This window comes from Lipotes vexillifer, unplaced genomic scaffold, assembly GCF_000442215.2.
Source record: "Lipotes vexillifer unplaced genomic scaffold, Lipotes_vexillifer_v1.1 scaffold197, whole genome shotgun sequence".
NCBI classification, from domain to species: Eukaryota; Metazoa; Chordata; class Mammalia; order Artiodactyla; family Lipotidae; genus Lipotes; species Lipotes vexillifer.
The window spans coordinates 598,999-619,076 of record NW_006781042.1 but is presented as its reverse complement, the minus strand read 5'-3'; the positions used below and the strand labels follow the sequence as shown (position 1 = coordinate 619,076).

Sequence of the window (20,078 nt, the reverse complement as noted above, 5' to 3'; positions counted from 1 at the left end):
TGCTGAACACACAGCTTCTCCAGCACCCAGCAGTCAGGAGTTCCCACTGGTAACCCTGTCTTGGGTGGTTTTATAGGAGAGTCTCTCTGGTGAGACACCTTCCCATGAACAGTTTTCCCAGCACCCTAGAGTACAGATTTCCAGTGAGTTAACACCAGTGTGGCACCACAGAAACTTCTCTGCTTGTGATATTGTGATTTATAATAAGAAGTATGTATTTGCTTTTCCTCCTTTTCCTGGCACAGAGTTCCTAAAACGCTTGGAATTTCCTAAATGATAAGAGCCATAAAGGTGTCTTATTATGTGAATGAAGTGACTTTTGGAAAGCCACTAGGTAACCTAAGGAGGGGGCTTGTCACCTGGAGAACCAACCACATGATTCCAAGGGTTGGAACTTAACAGTCCCACCAGGGAGGGGAAAGGGGATGGAGGTTGAATGAATCATCAGTGGCCAGTGATTTAATCAATCATGCCTATGTAATGAAGCCTCCATAAAACCCCAAAGGATAGGGTTTGGAGATCTGGTTTGGTGAACACATGGAGGTGCTAGGAGAGTTGCATGCCCAGAGAGCATGGAAGCTTCGTGACCTTCCCCTATACCTTGCCTATGAATCTCTTATATCTGGCTGTTCTTCAGTTATATTCTTTTATAATAAACAGGTAATCTAGTAGGTAAAATGTTTTTCTGAGTTCTGTGAGCTACTCTAGCCAATTAATTGAACCCAAGGAACCTCTGACCTATAGCTAGTTGGTCAGAAGCACTGGTAACAACCTGGACTTGGAACTGGCATCTGAAATGGCAGGGGGCCAGTCTTGTAGGACCTGATGCTATTTCCGGGTAGTGTTAGAATTGAACTGAATTGTGGGACACCCTACTGGTGTCCAAGCATTGCTTGGTCTAGGGAAACCCCACCACCACACATATACCTCAGAATTAGTCCCAGACCTTTTACTGCTGTTCATTGAGCCCTAGCCATGCCCTCTCCAGCAGAGTTTGGATCTCAACCCTTATGAGACCTCTTCTTTGAGCAAATCTTATTTTGGTCCTAGGTAGTCACTGCTCCTTTTAGCTGCAGTTCTTATGTTCTTCAGAGATCTTTCTTACTGGTTAATTTCTCATTATTCCAGTCCCCCCTTTTTTTTTTTTGTGGTACACGGGCCTCTCCCGTTGCGGAGCACAGGCTCCGGACGCGCAGGCTCAGCGGCCATGGCTCATGGGCCTAGCCGCTCCGCGGCATGTGGGATCCTCCCAGACCGGGGCACGAACCTGTGTCCCCTGCATCAGCAGGCGGACTCTCAACCACTGCACCACCAGGGAAGCCCTCCAGTCCCCTTTTATAGTTACTCTTTGTATTAAATTTTTCTGGTTCAAATTACTTTATGATTTCCATTTCTTGATTGAACCCTAACTAATACAGCTAGGTAACGGGTTCTAAAACCATATAAGTATTGAGGCTGAACAGTGAATCAGGCCTGGAGGAAGATAAAATGGCCCAAGTATCATGATGTGTGGCAGCTAACCTCCAGTGTCAGTGCCTGGGAGTCTAAGGGAGTCGTGAGAACTGTGGTCAACTATGGCACAGAAGAGCATATGCCATTTGATGACACCAGCCCTGCTGTTGTCAAATCTTCCTCCTTTTCAGAAGTTGGAAATCTGGATTCTTATATGAATCTTCTAAATTTTATACTTTGGCTACTAATTCAAATATTATTGCGTCACTGTGTGGGTCAAAAAACCTGTGTTTTGGACTTCCCTGGTGGCGCAGTGGTTAAGAATCTGCCTGCCAGTGCAGGGGACATGGGTTCGATCCCTGGTCCCAGAAGATCCCACATGCCACGGAGCAACTAAGCCTGTGTGCTACAACTACTGAGCCTGTGCTCTATGGCGCACGTGCCGCAACTACTGAGCCCATTGCTGCAACTACTGAAGCCCGTGTGCCTAGAGCCCGTGCTCTGCAACAAGAGAAGCCACTGCAATGAGAAGCCTGTGCACTGCAATGAAGAGTAGCCCCCGCTCACTGCAACTAGAGAAAGCCCGCGTGCAGTAACAAAAACCCAACACAGCCAAAAATGAAACAAAACAAAATCAAAAAACCCCCTGTGTTTTGAACTGCCAGTCTCAATCCTCTGGGCTGGACTGTCTGATTTCTAAGCTCTCTGTAAAGTAGAAAGAGCAAACTAGAAGGGGTGGGGCAACAAGTAGAGGAAATAAGTCACAGCACGACAACAAGGGGAGAGACTGAAAAACATTTCAAATTACTACAAAACCTAAGTGTTTTGTAGTAATTTGAAGTGTTACTACGTGTTTAGAACCACTTGGTAAAGGGGAAAACACCTCTATGTGCATATTCAGGGCACTGTGCTCTCTAAGCCCACCACAGTATAATAATTAATAATAACAGTAGCTACAGTATCAACTCATGTGTTAAGTTCTGCACTGATTTTACAGTGACCTTGAAAGGGAAGAATTCTTATCCTGTTTATAGATGAGGAAACTGAACCTCAGGGTTTACTAAGTTCAAAGCCACTGTTTATATAGCCTCTAATTAAATGAACAAAAAAAATTTTTTTAAGCCTGGCTATATAATAGGGATTTTTTGTGGCAAATTTAAAAAATATGATAATGTGTAAAAGGAAAATAAAATCATCCATTATCCCACTGTCCAGTGAGAATCATCAGTAACATTTTTGTTTCTTTTCATTCTTTTTCTATTTGTTTGCTTTTTTTTTTTTTTTTTTTGCAGTACGGGGGCCTCTCACTGTTGTGGCCTCTCCCGTTGCGGAGCAACAGGCTCCGGACGCGCAGGCCCAGGGGCTTTGGCTCACGGGCACAGCCGCTCCGCGGCACGTGGGATCTTCCCGGACCGGAGCACGAACCCGTGTCCCTTGCGTCGGCAGGCGGACTCTCAACCACTGCGCTACCAGGGAAGCCCCCTGTTTGCATTTTTAATATGGTTGATTATGTGGTATATGTATAAATTTACATTTCCCCTTCTTTTACCTGGTAATTATAAACATTTTCCTTTATTATTATTATTATTTTTTTTTTTTTGCGGTATGCAGGCCTCTCACTGTTGTGGCCTCTCCGGTTGAGGAGCACAGGCTCCGGACGCGCAGGCTCAGCAGCCATGGCTCACGGGCCTAGCCGCTCCGCGGCATGTGGGATCTTCCCGGACCGGGGCACGAACCCGTGTCCCCTGCATTGGCGGGCGGACTCCCAACCACTGCGCCACCAGGGAAGCCCTTTCCTTTATTATTAAAATCATGTTCTAGGCACTTTTTTGGGGCGGGGGGGGCATGCTGCGCGGCTTGTGGGATCCAGGGATTGAACCTGGGCCCTTGGCAGTGAAAGTGCCAAGTCCTAACCACTAGACCACCAGGGAATTCTCTATAGGCCCTTTTTTTTTTGGCTGTATTGGGTCTTCGTTGCTGCGTGCAGGCTTTCTCTAGTTGCCGCAAGTGGGGGCTACTCTTAGTTGCGGTACGCAGGCTCCTCATTGTGGTGGCTTCTCTGTTGTGGAGCACAGGATCGAGGCGCGGCGGGCTTCAGTAGTTGTGGCACATGGGCTCAGTAGTTGTGGCTCGCGGGCTGTAGAGCGCAGGCTCCATAGTTGTGGCGCATGGGCTTCGTTGCTCCACGGCATGTGGGATCTTTCCGGACCAGGGCTCGAACCTGTGTTCCCTGCCTTGGCAGGCAGATTCTTAACCACTGTGCCACCAGGGAAGTCCCCTATAGGCACTTTTTAATGTCTCCATTACATTCAGTTATTTTACATACAGAAATTCTTATTATGCATTCAATTTGTTTTCAAGTTTTTGCTATGATAATAGTGTTGAATGAATATTTTTGTGTCTAAAGCTATGACCATATTTCAGATTATTTCCTCAGGGGTAGAATGACAGGATTAAAGAACATAAACATCTTCAAGAAGGTTCTCAATCTATATTACCAGTTTTTTTAAATGCATTTTTTTCAACAAATGCAAATGACACTCTGTTCTCACAAACACTGAGTACTATCATTTTTAATTTTTAAAACTTTGCTAATGCGATAGAGAAAATGTAGTTTATTATTTTAATTTTCTCAGTTCAGTCAAACTTCCTATGTATTAATAATATAATATTTCATTGCCAGTGTTTTCCCAGGTCTTTCCCATGCATCAATGGGTTTTTGTTTGTTTTTGTAGTCACATCGAACAATCTTATGGGATTTCCTTTTATTTTTAGAAAGGACTCATACAAAAAGACAAGTTAGTCTTGTTTTCCAAGATTGAAGGAAGTGGCATCAATAAAGTATTGCTTGTTCTTACCTCTATGTCAAATGAATTAGGAAAGGGGAAGCCTATATGCCACTGGCATAATGGCAACTGTGGTAGCATTGTTCACTTGAACTTCTGTCCAAGTATCTGAGTTTTGTTTTGTGATTCTTGTGGAGGAGGGGCTTAGAAGCATTTACTGCATGCTACTGATGAGGCTGAAGATAAGTAATAATGACAACTACTCTGTGCTAAATGTGCTAACATCATACTCCTACATGATCGCGGTAGTAGTGGCAGCCCTGAAGGACACTGAACTTGCTCAGTATCACAGAGCCACTACTTAGAGGCAGGAAGCTTTTTGGCATCTTGCCTCAGTTTTAAGGACTTGAAGAATCGAGTTCATATTTGAGTTTTCTTCGTTATCTGTTACTGACACTTAGCAGCAGATAATGTAGTAGTTAAATTGACATTAGGAAGTATCTCCTTGAAGCAGGCTTATTTGTAAGAATATGGAGAAAGAAAGCCTTTGTTGCTTGAACAAGAGTTACTTTGTGCCCTATGATATTTCATCTCTTCAGTGCCTGGAGCTTTGAAGGAATCAGTCTAATAACATGAGATGCATCTTTGATTTTTTAGGAAACTATAGTTGCTGCTTTCAGAACTAACATGAACATGGTATAAGGGAGATTGAAATAAACAATCTTCGGTATTAAAAGCTTTTAAAATTATCAGCATGTGTTTAGTTGAACCAAACAATTTATTGACTGTTTCTATGAGCAAGGAAAGAAAAACGATTTAACTACCTTGGTGTCTGCCAAGAAAACTAAACTGACTTCAAAGCTTTGCACTAAAAAAAAAGAAAAGCTTTGCACTGCACTGATGGCATTGAATACAAACTGTTGTTTTGATTAATACTTCTGGTCAGTCGTTTGGCTTAGTCTGGCTACAGATGTGAAATTGTAAAATGAGATATCATAAAATGAATGACATTGCACAGTTCATGCCTCTCTTGAGCAAATATTTCATTTCTCCACCAGAAACTATTGCTTTGGGAACTCTTTTCATCTTGGACCAACACTTGGAATTTGTAGTTCTTCATTTAAATACACCCTTTTAGTGGTTTACCATAAGCAAAGGAGGGAACCATAAGCAAAATGTCAGCATTTTAACTTTGACATGTACCTAGTTTTGAGATTAAATAACAAGTTGTGAAGTTGTGTGAAAGAATACAGCTGTACAAATAACATGGAGCCACATCTCAAGTGCTTGAAATCAATAAGATTGAGTCTAAAATGATTTAGGTAGTTAAAAAAAATTTTTTAAGAAAATTGAAACTATAACCCTTGACAATTATGCCTATTTTTTGACTTGATTTTTTTTCATCACAAGTGCTGCCTCTATAGGTTGCTGTAAGAAAGTTAGTACACATTTATCAAACTGATGAAAGTTATGTAGAATAAATAATCTTTATATTGCTTTGCTGAAGATTGAAACAGTGACTGAACAATGATTGAAACCATGCTGAAGATTGAAACAAGGTTTTGAGCTCCTTGGAAATAAAACAGTTGTCATTTAAGGTATTTGCATGAATGAGACAGATGACAGCATTGCCTCACATTTACTATGATGGAATCCTATTATGGTTCTTCATTATATGTACTTTAATACCCCTTGAGCCAAAGGATAAATTCTGAATCAAATAACCACTGAAAATTCTAGATATGGTTATGCTTTTAAGGGACTTTTTCCCTTAAAAGGCCTATTTCCTAGCACAAGTATTCTAAAGAGATTCCAGTGCATTCATATATATTTGTTGATATTAAAGGCCAGTGGAGTGGCAGGTACCAAGTCCCCAGTGCCTTGCATGATGCTGGGCATTTAATTCAATCTCTTAGTATATGTTTAGGGAAGAATCTGTTATGTGCCAGATACTGTTCTATAAACTGAGTATTCAGGAGGAAATTAAAAACAAAAGTTTCTGCCTTCATAGAACTTAAAGTTTTGGGGTAAGGAGCTCCAGGAACAAACATAGGTTTGTTCAATTTAGTTAACTTAGTTAAACATAGGAAGTTTAACTTCATTTGGTAAATAAATGTGCTTTAATATCAAAATAGACTGAAAACATAATACAGTAATTTTAGCTCACACTGCCTTTCCTCAGAGGAATTATTACAAAGCTAGAGGATTTACTCAAGTTTACCTCAATGATCTCTTTTTTACAAATTCTCAAATTCTTTTTTTTCTGACTTTGTTATGGTATTGTAATACAGATCTCATGCTTACACTGTTGTAGATAAGGGTTTTCCAGGCTTTTGGATTTCACAGGTCAGTAATGTATTTGAAATTCAGGAGAATTGATAAAGGATTGCCTGCTTTAATTTTGCAAGTAAGGACACTAAAAAACAAAAACTATTGTCACCATCATTTCTTAAAAGAAAGGACATTTTAACATAAAAGAGTATGTAGGACATAATCTTAGAATAAAGAATAGTCCTCTACATTGAAGAAATAAAATGTTAGGAAAAGCTCATTACATTGTCCTTATTTCTCATTTTGCCACAGACCTTTAGAAAATGTCAACAGAGAACAATTGTAACTAATTGTCATTTTGGTTTTCCTCTTGATGTTGCTAAGGGATTTTTCTGACACACTATTTAAAGAGGTTGTGTGGGGCTTCCCTGGTGGCGCAGTGGTTGAGAGTCCGCCTGCCGATGCAGGGGACGCGAGTTCGTGCCACGGTCCGGGAGGATCCCACATGCCGTGGAGCGGCTGGGCCCGTGAGCCGTGTCCACCGGGCTTGAGCGTCCGGAGCCTGTGCTCTGCGGCGGGAGGGGCCACAGCGATGAGAGGCCCGCGTACCGCAAAAATAAATAAATAAAAAAATAAAGAGGTTGTGTGATTGGATTTTATCTTTCTTTTTAGAGGTAAATTTTATGTAATGGATTTATGTCTTGCGCCATATGAGGGACATTGTCTTGGAATGCACAGGGCAGCAGAGTACGATGTCAAATCTAATCTTGCCTCTACACTAACTAGCCTGGCTGTGTGATCTTGGGCAAATCATCCCTCATTTTTGGCTTTTGATTCTCCATCTTCATAGAGCGAGGATCATTTCTTAAATTTCTTCCAGTTCTTAAACTTGGATTCCATGTTGATAACTTTGGTAGCTAGTATCACACTTTCAAAAGTATGTGTCTAAAGATTAATAAAAATTTTTACTGTCTTTCTAAAAATTTGGACCAGGCTCCCGTTCACATTCCTTCAGCTGAGAGCATTTAATTGTTCATACATGATTAACAAAGAAGTGTAATTTCATGACTATGTACTTTAAAGATTTACCATAATTTTTTTGTAATGATATTAGCTACACATGGAGATTTGACTGTTTTCTATCTTGGGCCTTTGGGAAATTCTTATAAAATCTGTTGTGATAGATAATGTTCAGAAATCTGGTCCATGTAAATAAGTGAATGGAATTATAAGTAATTTCATCTTGGAAACAATACCTAAAAATATTAGATTATTTTAAATTACTTAAAATTTAAAAGGCAGCATTTTAGGAGAATTATTTTATACTTTCTTTATAGATTTGAAGTTTTTGTTTTTGTTTTTTTTTGTAGTGTCCATAGTTATTCTGGATGGTATGTATCCCTCAGTTCTCTTAAATGGTACTATTTCAGCACCTTAATTTTGTGGTATGCAAGCCTCAAAAACTCTTCTGCTCCTGCTTGTAAAACTTGTCTCAATCTAGTGCTTCATGTGACTCCAGTGTAGAATATAATGAAGCACCTGGTAAGTGCCTTTTGAATTTGTGGATTGATCCACAATTGTAAGCACCACTGGTTTCTGCATGCAGTTATTTACATAAACTTCTGGTGAATTATTTTTAAGGACTATCTGAATGACAAATTAGATTAAGAAAAAAAGAATTTCTTTTTCGGCCGCAGCACGTAGCTTGCAGTATCTCACTTCCCCAACCAGGGATTGAACCCAGGCCATGGCAGTGAAAGCCCAGAATCCTAACCACTAGGCCACCAGGGAATTCCCCAAGAAAACATTTTGAAAGTGGTTTTTGGTATTCTCCATAGACCTCTGACCTTGGTTTCGAAAAACTGCCATGAAGACGCCTTGTTAAAATTGAATAGTTCTTAAATGAATCCTTTCAGAGGTCCTGGCTGAGTAAATTACTCTCCAGATAATTTTATAGAGTAAAAGGTACAAATCTTAATACAGTTTGCTGAAATGTGACAAATGTATATAAATGTAACTCACATCCCAATCAAGATTTAGAACACTTCCATCATCCTAAAAAAATAACCTGATGCCATTTTCCAGTTAGTCTTTTCTGCCACTGTGTAACCCTCCTGCCAGAAGCAGCTGCTGTTGTGATTTCTATTGCCATAGATAGTTTGGCCTGCTTTTAAACTTCATATAAATGGACTCAGTACATGCTCTCTTTGTGTAAGGCCTTTCAAACATTGGGGTGATGTTTTTGAGATTCATGTTGCTGTATGAAGCAGTCATTTTTTCCTTTTTGTTACTGATTAGTATTCCATTGTGTAAGTATACCACAGTTTGTTTATCCATTCTGCTATTGCTGTACATCTGATTCAGATTATGGCTATTATGGATAAAGCTTCTATGAGCATTCTTATACAAATTTTGGTGGGGACATATGCTTTCATTTCTCTTGGTAAATACCCCAAAGTGGAATTGCTGGTTTAACCTTATAGGAGACGACCAGTTTTCCAGTTGTACCATTTTATGCTCTCACCAACAATGTATGAGAGTTCCAGTTGCTCTATATCCTTGCTATCATTTAGTGTTGTCAGTCTTTTTAATTTTAGCCATTCTAGTGGGTGTGAAGAGGTATCTCACTGTAGTTTAAATTTGCACTTTCATGATGCTTAAATGATGTTGAGCACCTTTTCATGGGCTTTCTGGCCATTCATATATCTTTTGTGAAGTATCTGTTCAGTGTTTTACCCATTTTTATTTTTTAATTTTAATTTTGTCTCTTATTGAGTTGTATTCATTCTTTATATTTCAAATACAAGCTGTTTGTTAGTGTCTTAGGTTGGGTTCCCCAGAACACAGACTCTGAGAAGATTTGCATGCAGGAAGTTTATTGGGGAGTGCTCTTGGGAGTAACTCCTGTAACTGGGTTACAGGTGTAACTTGGATTACTGGTAACCCAAGTAATTCTTGAGGTCAGTTAGCTCTTTCTCTTTTCGGTACATGCATCCCTTTCCTCTCTTCTCATCTTCCCTTAATTTGCAAATCTGGGGTATCTTTCATTTCCATTTCCCAGAGTAGAGCATAGTCAAAATGCTGACAGGACAATCTTCTTTCCTAGTAATTTATTCATTAGTTTGAATTGTGGAGTTCTGAAACCGAGGCCTTCAAATGAAATGGTATGCTCAGTCCAGTTCAGTTTTACCCTCATTTTTGTCCTTCGTTAGCAGTAAAACTTGACATTCATGGTTTTTTTTAAACAAAGGTGACTTTTATGAATTGTTTAGAGAGAATGATGAAAAGACTAATTACCGTGTCACCTTTTACACAGAGTAGAGCTGTTTTTCCATCTTGTGTTCTCCATGCTCTGACAGTTTGTCTCAAATGAATGCTGTGATTAGCAGTACTCCAGTGAGTTTAGTAACTTGGAAAAGACAAAGACTCTTAGAATAGCTCAGTATTGAGCATTAAAATAGTAACACCAGTTGTCTGGTGTCATTTTTCCAAAATGCTTTGGCTACTTTCTCCTATTGACTCCTCTATCTTCACAAGACATGTAGAAATACTGTTTTACAGAAGAAAAGTTGAGGGACTTCCCTGGTGGTGCAGTGGTTAAGAATCCGCCTGTCAATGCAGAGGACACGGGTTCAAGCCCTGGTCCAGGGAGATCCCACATGCCATGGAGTAACTAAGCCTGTGCGCCACAACTACTAAGCCTGCGCTCTAGAGCCAGCGAGCCACAACTACTGAGCCCACGTGCCACAACTACTGTAGCCTGCACGCCTAGAGCCCGTGCTCCCCAACAGGAGAAGACACTGCAATGAAGCCCGCGCACCGCAACAAAGAGTAGTCCCTGCTCACTGCAACTAGAGAAAGTCTGCACACAGCAACGAAAACCCAACGCAGCCGAAAAATTAATTGATTAATTAATTAATTAAAAAATAAGAAGAGTTGAAGTGCTAACTTGTTAACTAATTTGAACATGGAGTCAGTTCTGCCTCCCAAGCCAGTGCCCCAACCACTGGATGCATTCAGAACACTCTCAGTTTATAAGTAGTTAATGGCTATCCTGAATGTATGAAGAGGTGACCTGGCCTAGGTGCTAAGGGGATTTCCCTCTTGCTATAGGGCAAGTATTAGCTGGTGCTGACATTGCAACTGTAGTCCCCCCATTTTCAATAGATACACAATAGGTATAGATCCCTTCTTTGTTCTCAAACAAGGAGGGGGTAATGTTTCAACCAGCCTTTCATCTAAAAACCCATTTTCCTAGTACAAGTATAGTACTTGTACCTATATATTCCCACAGCTTCACAGTTGCAAGTTCGGTAGTATATCAGAACTAATACAACCATTGTTATTTTTGCTAACCTCATAAAAGAAACTAAAACAGAAAAGTTAAGTACATGATATACTATTAAATTGTTAAAACTTTTTCCTAAGCAACATAAATGCCCTCTTCTACGTTTTTGTTTTTTTTTAATTTTATTTTTGGCCGCATTGGGTCTTCGTTGCTGTGCACGGGCTTTCTCTAGTTGTGGCAAGCAGGGAGTATTCTTCATTGTGGTGTGCGGACTTCTCATTGCGGTGTCTTCTCTTGTTGCGGAGCACAGGCTCTAGGTGCGCGGGCCTCAGTAGTTGTGGCTCACGGGCTTAGTTGCTCCATGGCATGTGAGATCTTCCTGGACCAGGGCTAGAACCTGTGTCCCCTGCATTGGCAGGCAGATTCCCAACCACTGTGCCACCAGGGAAGTCCACCCTCCTGTAGTTTTAAAGATCATTTTTCATACTGCTAAGACTTCAGGAAGCCATATAGGGTACATCACCACTTCAAGAAATTTTGAAACTTAATCTTTTATATCTTGTATGTCAGGATACTGTCTCTTAAAGAAATGAGTGAAAAGAAAAAACTGGGATTAAGTGGATTAAAACCATAGATCATTTATGGCATTGATTGTGATGATGGTTTCACAGATGTATACTTATTTCCAAGCACATAAAGTTGTATGCATTAAATATCTATAGCTCTAGTATGTCAATCTTAGTCAAGCCTTTTTTAAAAAGCTATAGGACATTTAAGCATCAAACTGAATATGGGGACTTCACTGGTGGTGCAGTGGTTAACAATCCGCCTGCCAATGCAGGGGACATGGGTTCGATCCCTCGTCTTGGAAGATCTCACGTGCCGCGGAGCAGCTAAGCCCATGCACCACAACTACTGAGCCTGTGCTGTACAGCCCGAGAGCCACAACCACTGAGCCTGTGTGCCACAACTACTGAAGCCTGTGTGCCTGGAGCCCATGCTCTGCAACAAGAGAAGCCACTGCAATGAGAAGCATGCGCACCGCAATGAAGAGTAGCCCTCACTCGCTGCAAATAGAGAAAGCCCGTGTGCAGCAACGAAGACCCAACGCAGCCAAAAATAAAATAAATAAATAAATTTAAACTGAATACATTTTTTCATTGTATGAGTAATACATGTCCATTGCAGATAAATTAAAAATGTGTTGTAGGGACTTTCCTGGTGGCACAGTGGTTAAGAATCTGCCTGCCAATGCAGGGGACATGGGTTCGAGCCCTGGTCCGGGAAGACCTTACATGCCGTGGAGCAACTAAGCCCATGTGCCACAACTACTGAGCCCGCGTGCTGCAACTACTGAAGCCCACACGCCTAGAGCCTATGCTCTGCAACAAGAGAAGCCACCGCAATGAGAAGCCCGCACACTGCAACAAAGAGTAGCCCCCGCTCGCCGCAACGAGAGAAAGCCTGCATGCAGCAACCAAGACCCAACACAGCAAAAAATAATAATAATAATAAATAAATTTAAAAATAAAATTTTAAAAATGTGTTGTAAATTATATATTACACATTATGTTTATAATCTATAAAGTAAAAAATTTGTTAATGTGTAATTTATACTTGTTCTGCTTGTATGTATACCTTTTCAAAAGAATTATGAGATTATCAGTGCATATTGTTGGCCACCAGCTTTTTCCTCATAACAGTACATCATGACTTTCTGTATCCATGAATAGACCTGTGTCATAATTTTTAATTGCTGAGTCTTGTGCTACTGTGATGAAGTGTTAAAGTTTATTAGATAGTCTCCTTTCTTGGACATTTAGGTTATTTTCAGGTTTGTATTCTTAATATGTGCAGTGGTCAACTTTGCATAGTTCTTTCTTTCTTAGGATAAATTTCTAGAAGTGAAATCGCTGGATCAAAGAATTCACATTTTTGAAAGAGGCTTTAAGTCTAAATTGCCAAATTGGGGTCCAGGTAGGTTGCAGCAATTCACATTTCTTCCAGTGTTAGACAACTATGCTCATTTCTCCCTATTGTGGGTAGTAGACAAGTTTTCCCACATCATTGCCAATCTGGTAAACTTAAAAATGGCATCTCCTTGTTTCAATTGGCATTATTATTTATGAAGCTGATGCTTTTTCATGTTCAGTGGCCCTTGTAGATTTTGGCCTCACAGATAAGCAGCTCACAGTCTTCACTGCAGGTGCTTCAGAAACTTTACCCCGTTCATTCATCAGTCTTTTCAACAGCTTATGTTTTCTTTCCAGGAGCGACTAAAGCTGGTGACTGTTTTGGGTGCTGGTCTTCTCTGTGGAACTGCCCTTGCTGTCATCGTGCCTGAAGGAGTACATGCACTTTATGAAGATTTTCTTGAGGGTGAGAAAGAGAGACAGGCCTTTGAGATACGTTATTGATGTGGAGGGCTGAAAGGAGAAGCTTAGTGGTATTTTTTTCTGAACACAGTTCATGTTAGCCATAGAATATGTGCCAAAACATATCTTTTGACATCTTTGACAATAAACACATCAATAGCAGTTTGTGATTGAATGCCTCAGTCCATGAATACCACTTAAGATTTATTTGCAATAATGCATGAATTCTGGGCTTTATAAGTATGACAGTCATTTTTTAATGTCCATGCAAAAACTTCCAAGATCCTACATGATAATGATTGTATTTTTAGTGTTTTTTGTTTGTTTGTTTTTGTTTTTTTGCGGTACACGGGCCTCTCACTATTGTGGCCTCTCCCGTTGTGGAACACAGGCTCCGGACGTGCAGGCTCAGCGGCCATGGCTCACGGGCCTAGCCGCTCTGCGGCATGTGAGATCTTCCCAGACCAGGGCACAAACCCATGTCCCCTGCATCGGCAGGCGGACTCTCAACCACTGCGCCACCAGGGAAGCCCCTTTTAGTGTTTTTTAATTGAAAAACAAACATAGATAAACACATTTGGATTCAAGGACCCTTTATAGTAAACTTTGTGGTGAGGACGTCTGTAGTAAAGGATAACTAAAAAATTAAAGGGACCTTTCCTGACAAGCAGAGAACAGAATAGCTGTGTAAGAGAAAATGCTGAGCAGTGTCAGCTTGGTTCACTCATCTGTTAAATGATTTGGTCCTTCACTCCAGCTGGAAGGCATACTTGATTCAAATTTGTGATTCAGCAAAATCAGATTCCTACTTGTCATGAAACTTCACAGATACCTGTGAAGGACTGAAACCACAAATGTTAAATTGGTGAACTGAATCTTCAAATGCCAAGAGTCTGTTGGACTTTAAGAATAGTATAAAGAGGTAAACAACTTCCAAATTTCTTACTAGTTACAGTATAATAAATAGTCTTTCAGGTCTCAGTAGAGGAAAAGAACTGTGTCATTTATCCAGATTGATGATGCTCTTATGCCTAGGGTATGAATATGGGCATAATGGTAAAGAGTGAGGATTGTGGAGATTTTATTGCAAAATAGGACAGAAGCTGAGGATTGGTCAGCCTTAGGGGAAAAAAATAATAAATCAGGAGTCTTAGAGCAGTGGTTTTCACCCTTTTTTGATCATATATTGTATTGGGAAAGAAGATATACACGTGCTATTGTACTGATTTACTCTGTACGTTATAAAACACACTCCTTAAATAGAAAATTTTGGAATATGAGATTTAAAGTCCTTTCATATTCTAGTGGATCATCTTGAATTTTTCTGGATGTGATCATTACTATCCTGATATCCTAGGAAACATTCAGACTATGATTAAATAGACAATTAAAATTTGTTTTGCTTGTCTGTGCTAAGAATTATGGGTGGCAGTTATTTCCTAAACTTGTCTGATAATAAAAGTTCCTTGAGGGAGGGGTGCATTTTAAAAATGTAGTTTCCTGGCCCCCAACCTAGACCACTGAATCAGAATTTCCAGGGAAGGGACCTGGGAATGTCTAATTTTAACAAGTTGTCAAATGATTCTTATTAGACAAGTTTGGGAAACACTGGGGTAGAGGAAAGAACTGCTTCAGGTTTAGTTTCTGTTTGTTTGTTTTTTAATAACAGTTTATGAGATAATTTACATACCATATTTCAGGTATAGTTTTAAAGTTAAATGTAGCTACTAGGTGTTGGGTTGCTTTCCTTTATTTTAATAGTTTTCCTGGTTTTGTCCTAAAATAATTTTGTGGATTCATTTGAAAATGTATGTGCTGTATAAACCTGTTTTTTCAAAAATAAGCGTTCTGGTCTCTTTAACCTTTTTACCATAGATTATTCCCCTGCCCTAAGCCATCATTAAAAATCTTTTAAGGGACTTCCCTGGCGGTCCAGTGGTTAAGACTCCATTAAGCTTTTGCTGCAGGGCATGTGGGTTCTGTCCCTGGTCGGGGAACTAAGATCCCACAAGCCACCCAGCCTTGCCAAAAAAAAGAAAAAAAAAACTTTAAAAATTATTTTCCCTGGTGGCACAGTGGTTGAGAGTCCGCCTACTGATGCAGGGGACGCGGGTTCGTGCCCCGGTCCTGGAGGATCCCGTGTGCCGCAGAGCGGCTGGGCCCGTGAGCCATGGCTGCTGAGCCTGCACGTCCAGAGCCTGTGCTCCGCAACGGGAGGGGCCACAACAGTGAGAGGCCCACGTACCACAAAAAAAAAAAAAAAAAATTTTCATTTATATATTTTACATTCACTCTTTTTGGCATGAATGACTGCATTTTGGCAAATGCATAAAGTGAAAATGCAGAACAGTCCCATCACCTTCATCCCCTTTTGTAGTCAAACCTTTCCCCCAACCTTGGGCAACCTCTGATCTCTTCTCTCTATATATAGTTTTGCCTTTTCTGAATGTCATATACATGTAATCTTGTAGCCTTTGGGTCTGACTTCTTTCATTTAGCATAATGAGGTTGAGAGTCATCATGTTGTTCTGTGTATCAATGGTTTGTACCTTTTTATTTCTGAGTAGTATGCCACTGTTTGGATGAACCATAGTTTGTTTATTCCTTCACCAGTTGAAAGACGTATGGGTGTTTTCCAGTGTTGGTGATTATCAGTAAAGTCACTATAAGCATTTGTGTACAGGTCTTTGTGCGAACATGAATTTTTATTTCTTTTGACAGGTGGAATTGCTGGGTTATATGGTAAGTGTGTGTTTACCTTCATAAGAAATTGCCAAACTTGTTTCCAAAGTGCCTGTACCATTTTGTATTCCCCTCAGTAGTGTGTGAGAGTTCCAGTTGATTCCCTTCCCAACACTTGATGTTGTCTATTTTGTTTTAGTTTTTTATTTTAGTCACTGTAATAGGTGGGTAGTGGTATCTCAATGTGGTTTTAATTTGCAATTTCCTAATGGCAAATGACGTTGAACATCTTTTCATGTGCTTGATTGCCATTGCTGTATCTTCTTTGATGGTATCCAATCATTTGTCTATATTTTAAATTGAGTTTTCTTATTATTGAGTTTGGAGAGTTCTTCATGTATTCTGGATACAAGTCCTTTACTGAGATACGTGATTTGCAAATATTTTCTCCTAGTCTGTGGCTTCATTCTCTTAACAGTATCTTTCACAGAGTAGTTTTTAATTTTGATGAAGTGAATTTATCAGTTCTTTATTTCATGAATTGTGCTTTTGGTGTCATATTTTAAAACCTTTCGCTAAACCCAAGTTCACAAAGATTTTCTCTTTTGTTTTCCTCTAGAAGTTTTATAATTTTAGGTTTTATACTTAGATCTGTGATCCATTTTGAGTTAATTTTGAACACAATGTAAAGGTTCATTTTTTTAAAATAAATTTATTTATTTATATTTTTTATTTTTGGCTGCATGGGGTCTTTGTTGCTGCACGCAGGCTTTCTCTAGTTGCGTGAGCGGGGGCTACTCTGTTGCAGTGCATGAGCTTCTCATTGCGGTGGCTTCTCTTATTGAGGAGCATGGACTCTAGGTGCACAGGCTTCAGCAGTTGTGGCTCATGAACTCTAGAGCGCACAGACTCAGTAGTTGTGGCGCACGGGCTCAGTAGTTGTGGCTCACGGGCTCTAGAGTGCAGGCTCAGTAGTTGTGGCATACAGACTCAATTGCTCCGCGGCATGTGGGATCTTCCTGGGCCAGGGCTCGAACCTGTGTCCCTTGCATTGGCAGGCAGATTCTTAACTACTGCACCACCAGGGAAGTCCTTCATTCTTTGCATATGGATGGATGTCCAATAGTTCCAACACTGTTTGTTGAAAAGACTATTGAATTGTCTTTGCACCTTTGTCAAAAATCAGTTGACCATGTTTGTGTTGGTCTGTTTCTGGATTCTCTGTTCTGTTCCATTGATCTATTTGTCTATCCTTTGCCATTACTACATTTGTCTTCTTGATGACTATATCTTTACAGCAGATTTTGAAATTAGATTGTGAAGTCCTTCTAACTTTGTTCTTATTTTTCAAAATTGTTTTGGTTAAACTAGTTCCTTTGCCTTTCTATAAAAATTTAGAGTCAGCTTGTCAGTATCTACAAAAAAAATCATGCTGGGATCCTGATTGATATCAAATTGAATCTATAGATTAATTTGGGGAGAGTTGACATTTTAAGAATATTGTGCCTTCCAATCCATGAACACAATATATTTCTCCATTTATTTAGGTCTTCTTTGATTTCTTTCATCAGTATTGTAGTTTTCAGCATACAGGTCTGCAAATATTTTGTTAGATTTATACCTAAATATTTCATATTTTTGTGCAGTTGTAAATGTTACATTAAAAATGTCAATTTCCGATATTCTAGTATTTAGAAATTTGATAAGCTCCATGTAACTTCAGCTGCTGTCAGGGCAAAGTGGCAGGAGAAAAGAGAGAACAGAATAACCTGTTTTCCCCCCATATTCTTCAGACCACTGGGGCCCTTTTCCTAGATACTGTGGCCAGAAAGATGGTGTATTTCTTGGGATTTTGACTGCTGTTGTTACTGCCATGAAGTTCTGCAGCTTGGGCTGCCTTCAAGGCAGGGCTGGGAAAGAAAAGAGAGGGAGGGTAAAAGGAAAAAAAAGGAGAGGGCTTCCCTCCACACCAGCACCTCTCAGCAGTCCCTCTTCCTGGTCCTCTGCTAGAAGGACAGGGTTTCTTTTGAAGCTTTTGCTGCCCTCTCTCCTCTTGCTATTGTTTACTCTTTATAGTCTTCAGGTAGTTGTATTTTGTGTGTTTTGTCCAGAGTTTTTGTCGTAATCAGCGTGTGATTGAGACTATAGTGGGTTTACTCCACCTTGGCCAGCACCAGAAGTCCCCATCATTCTTTTTAAAAAGTAAAATGTTAATATTCCACTTTATTAAATTTTGAGGTAGCTCGACGATGATGTTAGTTTTAAACTAAGCTATCCAAATTTTCCTCATCTCTCTCTATACTGATAAGTCACATCACTTTAGTTTCTGCTACTTTATCTTTTTCTCCCTCCACCCTTTTCCACTCTTTCTTTATTGTACATCAAACCAACTTTTCTCCAAACTTTGAGAAAGGAGTTCATTTACATGTAACTACAGCCTATAGTTTAGTTCTTCTGTGAACCTTATAATTATGATAATTAACATATTTTTTCAGAGCTCAGTATACCATGTTAACTAAGTGCTCTGACACTTTAATAAGCATTATTAAATACGAATTAATGTAAAAAGGAACCTCTCACGTACTCTTCTGTATTTATAGCTCTAAAATCACTGGCCTTAGATGATTATCAGTGTTCATGTGAGAAAACCATCTTTCTATAGAAACAGAAGTTTTGAGAACATAGTTTATTGAGTACTGCAGTGCTTCTTTACTATGGAGCTAATGTTTGAAACCACCATAATTCTTTGGAACATGAGAACTGATTTATTTAGGAAGGCAGACTGTTGGTCAAAGACCTAAATATAAATGTGATGTGCTCATAACTGGATGATCATTGAAACTGTTGTGGTCAGAAATAGTTCAGTATAGATTATCCCACTTATTTCTCCAAGAATGCCGTGTGTCAGGTTCTTTAGAGAGATAGTTATCATTTTATGGCTTTCTCTGTCATTTTGCTCTACATTTAAAGTAGAGGGTTAAATCTGCTATTATATTTAATTAAGTTTTATCCTATCATTCATTAATAAAAATGGAGGTATTTAAGGCTCTTGTTATACTTTACTTTCAGGATTCTGAAACATGGATGATCCTGGACTAATACAACCTATCTCATCTCCCTCTTATTCTATCTGCTAAAATGTGTAGTCTCTGCTTTTTCCCTGCCCCTTCCTCTCCCTTCCCCCGCAGCATTGTTTTATTGTTCGGTATTGTATCTGACCAGATAATTAGGCCAACTATTTCATATAAGATGTTTAAAAATAAATCTCCCAAATTAATTCCATTTAATGTGCAACTGTGTTCCTAAACATTCAGTGAGCACTTAACTACATACCAGATATTGTGTGAATATATTGCCTGATCATCACAACAACCCTCTGAGGTGGATACTATTTGGTAGATGAGGCTTTTGAGCCACAAAGAGGTTAAGTAATTTACCCAAGGAACTCAGCCAGTAAGCGTCAGGACCAGGATTTGAACACAGGCTGTCTTACTTGGAAGACAACACTTTTTTTTTTCTTAACATCTTTATTGGAGTATAATTGCTTTACAATGGTGTGTTAGTTTCTGTGAAGCCTACACTTTTAATGACACTCTGCTACATGGTGGACTTTGTAAGGAATTTCACATTACCAAAACACTGTATCTGCTAAAGAAATCTGTTTCCTACCTTGTAATGAGATTCTTGTCTTTTAGAAACAGGGTAGTATTTTGATAAAAGATTCACTAGCATCCCTTTAAAACGTCAGCTTTATACATTTGACTATGGTCAGTTTTCTGTTTTACATCAGAAACAGAATGCATCATTATTAAGAGCTACACCACCCTATTACTGAAAACACGTCAAGTGTAAAGAACTGTCTGTCTTTGCCAGAAAAAGAAAAGTATATAGTAAAAATCTGTGAAGGTTATAAGGTGTGAGTAGAAGTTAAGAAATTTAAAACAACCAGTGAAGGCTAAAAATATAAAAATCAAAACTGGGGATCGCCTCAAAAAAAACAACAAAAAAACCAAATTACCTGAAGGTTTGATTCTTAGAATGCTTTGTCCTTTGTACATGTTAATCTGAAGAAGGAGTTCTAACACATCTGTTCAAAGGGTAAATTGATTCTATTATATTTAATTTAACGTATGTGTCTGTGTCATAGAAAGGCTACATACTATACCGATGGAACTTACCAGAAGGATTCCTATATGAATATCTAGGGAAAGAATTAAGCCCATA

General features: G+C 39.4%; 1 protein-coding gene across 2 annotated transcripts in view; it reads left to right on the top strand.

Moving 5' to 3' along the window:
* The window catches only part of SLC39A9 (solute carrier family 39 member 9), a 44,918-nt gene that overhangs the window by 7,271 nt on the left and 17,569 nt on the right, over positions 1-20,078 (top strand). For both annotated transcript variants that reach the window (XM_007454442.1, XM_007454443.1), the window contains exon 2: positions 13,068-13,176. In XM_007454442.1, coding sequence (XP_007454504.1) covers positions 13,068-13,176 — 109 coding nt within the window. The remainder of the gene's footprint in view (positions 1-13,067; positions 13,177-20,078) is intronic.